At 60.1% G+C, this 5,112-nt stretch overlaps 1 protein-coding gene across 1 annotated transcript in view; it reads right to left on the minus strand.

The window, feature by feature from the left end:
- Positions 1 to 5,112, minus strand: part of SH3BP1 (SH3-domain binding protein 1) — a 16,638-nt gene extending 11,526 nt beyond the window's left edge. The window contains exons 1-9 of the mRNA XM_011925683.1: positions 5,029 to 5,112; positions 3,723 to 3,765; positions 3,415 to 3,519; positions 2,274 to 2,350; positions 1,883 to 1,994; positions 1,716 to 1,792; positions 1,102 to 1,246; positions 196 to 264; positions 3 to 30 (exon numbers count right to left, since the gene is read on the minus strand). Of these exons, the coding sequence (XP_011781073.1) occupies positions 3 to 30; positions 196 to 264; positions 1,102 to 1,246; positions 1,716 to 1,792; positions 1,883 to 1,994; positions 2,274 to 2,350; positions 3,415 to 3,519; positions 3,723 to 3,765; positions 5,029 to 5,087 (715 nt within the window). The 5' untranslated portion in view covers positions 5,088 to 5,112. The remainder of the gene's footprint in view (positions 1 to 2; positions 31 to 195; positions 265 to 1,101; positions 1,247 to 1,715; positions 1,793 to 1,882; positions 1,995 to 2,273; positions 2,351 to 3,414; positions 3,520 to 3,722; positions 3,766 to 5,028) is intronic.

Below are 5,112 nucleotides of genomic sequence, written 5' to 3' on the forward strand. Positions count from 1 at the left end.
GCGATGGTAATCGGCTTGAATCTCCAGGAGCTGTGGGGACGAAGGGACACCCTGAGCGGAAGTGAGGGAAGCTGAGCCTTCTCTAGGGTCCTGGAAAGCAGACACCCCCTCCACCATCTCACAGAGCCCCACTGGCCCCTGGCTGTGGCATTCAGCCCCGAGCTCTGGATGGCTGGGGCCCGGTCTTGGACTCACATGAATGAAATAGTTGGCATAGGAGTCCTCCTTGGTAACAAAGTGGTACAGGTCAGCCAAGTACTCGTCCTTGGGGACAGAGAGGGGAGAGCTTACATTGGGTGAGGCTGGGGGTCTAGAGGGAAAGAGGAGGCTTGGAGGGGTTGGTGACCTGCCCCAGTCCACACAACTGCAGGTGGAAGTCCCAGCCAGGCTCCTCTCTTCTGCCAAGGTTGGTGCTTGGGGCCAGCCCATGGAAACTCCCTCAAACTTTTCTGGCTTCTCGTCCCCATCTCTGTGTCCCCATAGCCTCAGCACAGTGCCCTGTTTTTTTTTGTTTTTGTTTTTTTGTGCGGTTTTTTTTTTTTGAGACAGAGTCTCGCACTGTTGCCTGGGCTGGAGTGCAGTGGCTCAATCTCGGCTCACTGCAACCTCCGCCTCCTGGGTTCAAGCAATTCTCCTGCCTCAGCCTCCCAAGTAGCTGGGATTATAGGCGCCCGCCACTACGCCCAGCTAAATTTTTGTATTTTTAGTAGAGATGGGGTTTCACCATGTTGGCCAGGCTGGTCTTGAGCTCCTGACCTCATGATCTGCCTGCCTCCCAAAGTGCTGGGATTACAGGTGTGAGACCCCACGCCCGGCCATGCACAGTGCTGTTATCATCCAATCATTCATTCACTCTTCATTCATTCACTTACTCATTCAGCAAACACAGAAGGAACAGACCAAGTCTCTGCCTCCCCATGTTATGCATGGGGTACAGACAGAAGAGGGTACAAGGGAATGGCGGAGCTCTGCTGCCTCCTAGCCACATGGCCTTAGGCAAGTCATGTCACCCCTCTGAGCTTCAGCTTCCTTGCCTGTGAGATGGGGCCAGGACCCACCCCTGCCACCCCTATACATCCAGGAGACCCATGTGGCCCTCACCCTGCATTGCTCCACCTTCCTCTTCAGCTCCTCCTCCTCCTCCTTCAGCGTCTCCACCTTGTTGGCCACAGTTGTGTGGCTGTGGCTGCCCGGGCCGCCTCCCAGGCCTTGACTGCTGCCTGAATTCTTGGTTGCCTGACTGAGCCTGGGGATGATCCCAAGGGGAGCTGGTCACCTGCCCTGTTGCACGTCCAGAGCCAAGTGTCCCCTCCATACAGCAGACCACATGGTATTCTAGGATTTAGAGCTGCAGATCTGAGAGCTCCACTGGCTGGGGCCTCTGCCCAGGCTGGGCTACGAGTGCGCTGGGTTGCCCCCTGGTGGCAGGTTTGGTGATCACAGCCACCCAGCAGAGTGGAGAACAGGTCGGCCGCAGGACTGTTTATGGCGGTCCTACGCTTTGGGGTTGCCCCAGCACCAGCTGTGACACACACGGGCACACCCTCACAGATACCCTCACCACCTGTGTTTCTGGGACCAGGCATGCGCAAATATACACACTGTGCTCAGCGGACCCCACAGCATCCTCCCGGTGTGGCCAGGGCCTTAAAGTTCTACGACCATCTCTGTGGGCTGACCCAGATATGAGCCCCCTGAGCGGCTGGGGCTCCCACCTGCTCTTGAGTGTGTTCCAGTCGGACACGAGCTTCTGGAGGCTTTTCTTGTGCTTGAGGATGGCTGGCAGCTCCTCCTGAGGATGGGCATGGGGGGTCAGTGTGCTGGGGGAGGACGGAGCCAGCAACCGGGGAAGCTGGGGGCTGGGAGCAGGGCACAGGCTCACCTCACTCAGCCTGCTGAGTGGCTGCAAGACGTCCCTCTCCAGGGTCATCTCAAACTCGGCCAGGATGCGGGCCAGCTGGTTCTGGATGGCACAGCTCATCTCCAGGGCCTTCCTGTGGACACAGCACCCCATGGGCCCAGGCGCCCGCTGCCCTCACCTCCACTGGAAACACCTAGTGGGGCCTCTCCTCCTTCAATTCCGGCCCCTCCTAGATATCCTTCATTTCTGCTAAGGCCGAACACCCTCCCAGGCCTGGCCGCCCTCACTGACCTGAGCACTGTCCCCGGCCTGGTCATTCTTCCGATGTGGATGCCCTCACCACCTGGACCCCTCCCAGCTGAGATCACGTCTTGGTAGCCCCAGGTGAGGGCAGGGCCCCATCTATGCTCACCCCATGCTGGAATCAGGGTCCAACTCCTTGAAGCTCTCGGCCATCGTGGTGGACAGAGCCATGAGGGGAAGCTTCTTCTGCAGGGAGGTTGGGGCCGGCGGTTAGTGTCCTTGCCTCCCTCCACCCAGCCTGAGCACCAGGCCAGCCCCTTGGGGGCAGGCGAGGAGGGAACCCAGGAATGCCACAGTCCCAGATGAGAGTGGAAACAAGATGACAAGGCGTGGTGGGGGTGACATTTCCCTGAGACCATGGATGGAGCCCCTCCCCATCTGAAGTGCCCTTTTCCTCTTCCCAGAAGCCACTTGACTGGGCAGGAAGGGATGACCAAGTCCTGCCGACTGGGAAACTAAGATGCAGGGAGGGCAGGGAGCTTGCCCCAGGTCACACAGGTGGAGGGAGAATGGGAGGGGGAGCTGGCCTGGGAATGGGGGCTCTTTCCCCTGTCCCAAGGTATATGTGGCTGACCTAGCCACTGCTGAGCTCCAACGCTCTATGACTCCCAATTTCCTTGCCTTGGCCACGTTGAATTGTCATCTGATTCCAAAACATGGCCCCACACTCCCACCCCATCTGGAGTTACGGAGAATGCCTGCTTTGGGATCAGAGACCAGGGTTCAAACCTCAGTTCTGCCACTTACTGGCTATATGACCTTGGGCAAGTGACTTTACCTCTAAGCCTCCAATTCCTCATCTGTAAAACAGTGCCTTTCCCTAGGGTTGTTGCCAGTGTTCCATGAGACAATGCGCTAATATGTTAGCAATAGGCTGGCAATTATCAGCCAATAAACATTGTCTCTTGATTAATACATGAGCATCCCTCAAAAGCCAGCTCAATTGCTACCTCCTTCAGGAAGCCCTCTGAGGCTGCCCCATTGACAGCCTGCTCTGCATGCTGACTGGACAGAGAAGTTCAGGTGCTGGCAGAGGCCTGGCCTTGGCCTGGATTGGTGCACAGGAAAGCGGGGTAAAGGTGACAGGGAAGGTACAGGGCCTTTTGAGTGCAGTGGCAGAGAGGCCTTGGAACAGTCTCCATGCCCTTGGTGCCACTCAGACTGGCAAGGAAACCCCAGCCCCGACTTTGCTTCCCCATTGGACGGAAGTCTCCTGCTCAGGCTCCTCCTTCCTAGGACCCCCGACTCACCACCCGCTTGTCCATGTCTGCCCCACTCTGGCCCTGCAGACAGGCCTGCAGCCGCTTGTGGACGTTGTGGGCTGCTCGCTTGGCCGGCTCCAGCCGCTGTTCTACCTGGGAAGGAGGTTTGGAGGTTAAGGATCAAGAAAGGTTGTCTTCCCTCGAACAGGAAACTTTCTCCTGTCCCCTGGGGACCCCATGGCCAACAGCTTGAGGAATGACTCAACCCGGGCCCCTAGCTGGCATCCCCGCCCTGGCCCTCTGCTCCCACAGCCTGCACAGGCCTGCCTTCCCCCCCGCCCGGCCCAGGCACGTACCTGCAGCAGGTCCTCACCCAGGAACTCAGCGGTCTCCGGGGTGCTGCGGGGGGAGAGCGCTTCTGCTGAGCCTGCCTGGGTTAGAACGCCCCCTGCTCCCCCTCCCCGCAGCAGGGCACCTGGACCCCAGTGCTTCCACTGTCCCTCCCAGGTGCGGCCCGCCCTGGGTGGCCCAGTTGCCTCATCCCAGTCAGAGCACATTCCACGGGGGTGGGAATAGGATACATGAGTTTTTCCTCCTCCACCCAGGGCTGTGTCCTGAGAGAAGGCGGACAGATGAAACTGAAGGGGAGGCTGGGAGACCCACCCAGGGCCTAGCTGTGGGACACAGAAGCCTCTCTTCTGCCCACTCCCAAATCCTCAGTCCACCCCAGGACGAGGAGTATTAGCTGGCTCCAAGAACGGGAAGTGCGGGAGCTCAGAGTCCTGGGCTCAGTCACACAGCACTCTGGACTACAGCTGTGGGCAGGGGTGCACAGGCCCCTGGACCCCACCTGGGGACACATGGGGGATGCTGAGGCCCATGGCAAGGTGGCCTGACTGCCCAGGCTACATAGGCATCTGTGCCAGTGTGAGACTAGAACCAGGTCTCTGGACACCCGGTCTCCTCCCCGGGCCCAGAGAATGGGGAACTCCTGCGGCGGGGAAGAGGAGCAGAGAAGACAGGCCCTCAGAGGCTCCCCAAACTTCCGGCCTCCATGCCACCGGCTCAGAGGCTGCGGGTGGGAGCTGGGAGACCTGGGGATGTTTCCACCTGAGTCTGGGAAAAGCAGAAACGAGACAGAGAAGCAGGAGGCCCCTGAGGTGGGGGGAGGGGGAAGGGAAGGGACGCTGCAGGCCAGGGGCAGGCCCCTCCTCCCGCCAGGCCAGGACCCGTCTCCTCCCCTCGCCCCAGGTCTGCGGCCCTAATGGACCCTCCTCCCCTCCTCCCTCCCCGGCCCAGCAAGCAGAGGTGGTGAACTGCCCCATTGTCCAGAGGGAACAAGTGAGGTCAGGAGGACCATCCACTTAGAGACTCGTGGAGACAGAGAAATCTCAGTGTCCTAGGGCAGAGAGCATTCTCCCGCCTGAAGCCCCCTCCAATCCAGTAAGGGGGGGCATCCCCTCCCGCAAAGGCCACCCCTGCTCCTCCAGCTCTGCCCAGAGACGGGGGCGGCGTTCAGAAGGGAGGAAGAGAGGGTCTGGCCGCTCAGAGAGTGGCTGCCTAGCTGTCCCCAGTCTCCCCCATCCCCGTCTCCCCCAACCCTTTTACGACCCCTCAGGTCCTGCCGGGGTAAGAGCGGGGCTGGAAGGGGGTGACACTCACCGTCCCAAGCTGCCCGTCTGGGCCAGCTGCCGCATGCGGTGCAGCTGCCTCTTCATCATCTTGGGGGCGGGCTGGGGGCTGCGG

Source organism: Colobus angolensis, unplaced genomic scaffold, assembly GCF_000951035.1.
Source record: "Colobus angolensis palliatus isolate OR3802 unplaced genomic scaffold, Cang.pa_1.0 Scaffold65, whole genome shotgun sequence".
Classification (NCBI taxonomy): Eukaryota; Metazoa; Chordata; class Mammalia; order Primates; family Cercopithecidae; genus Colobus; species Colobus angolensis.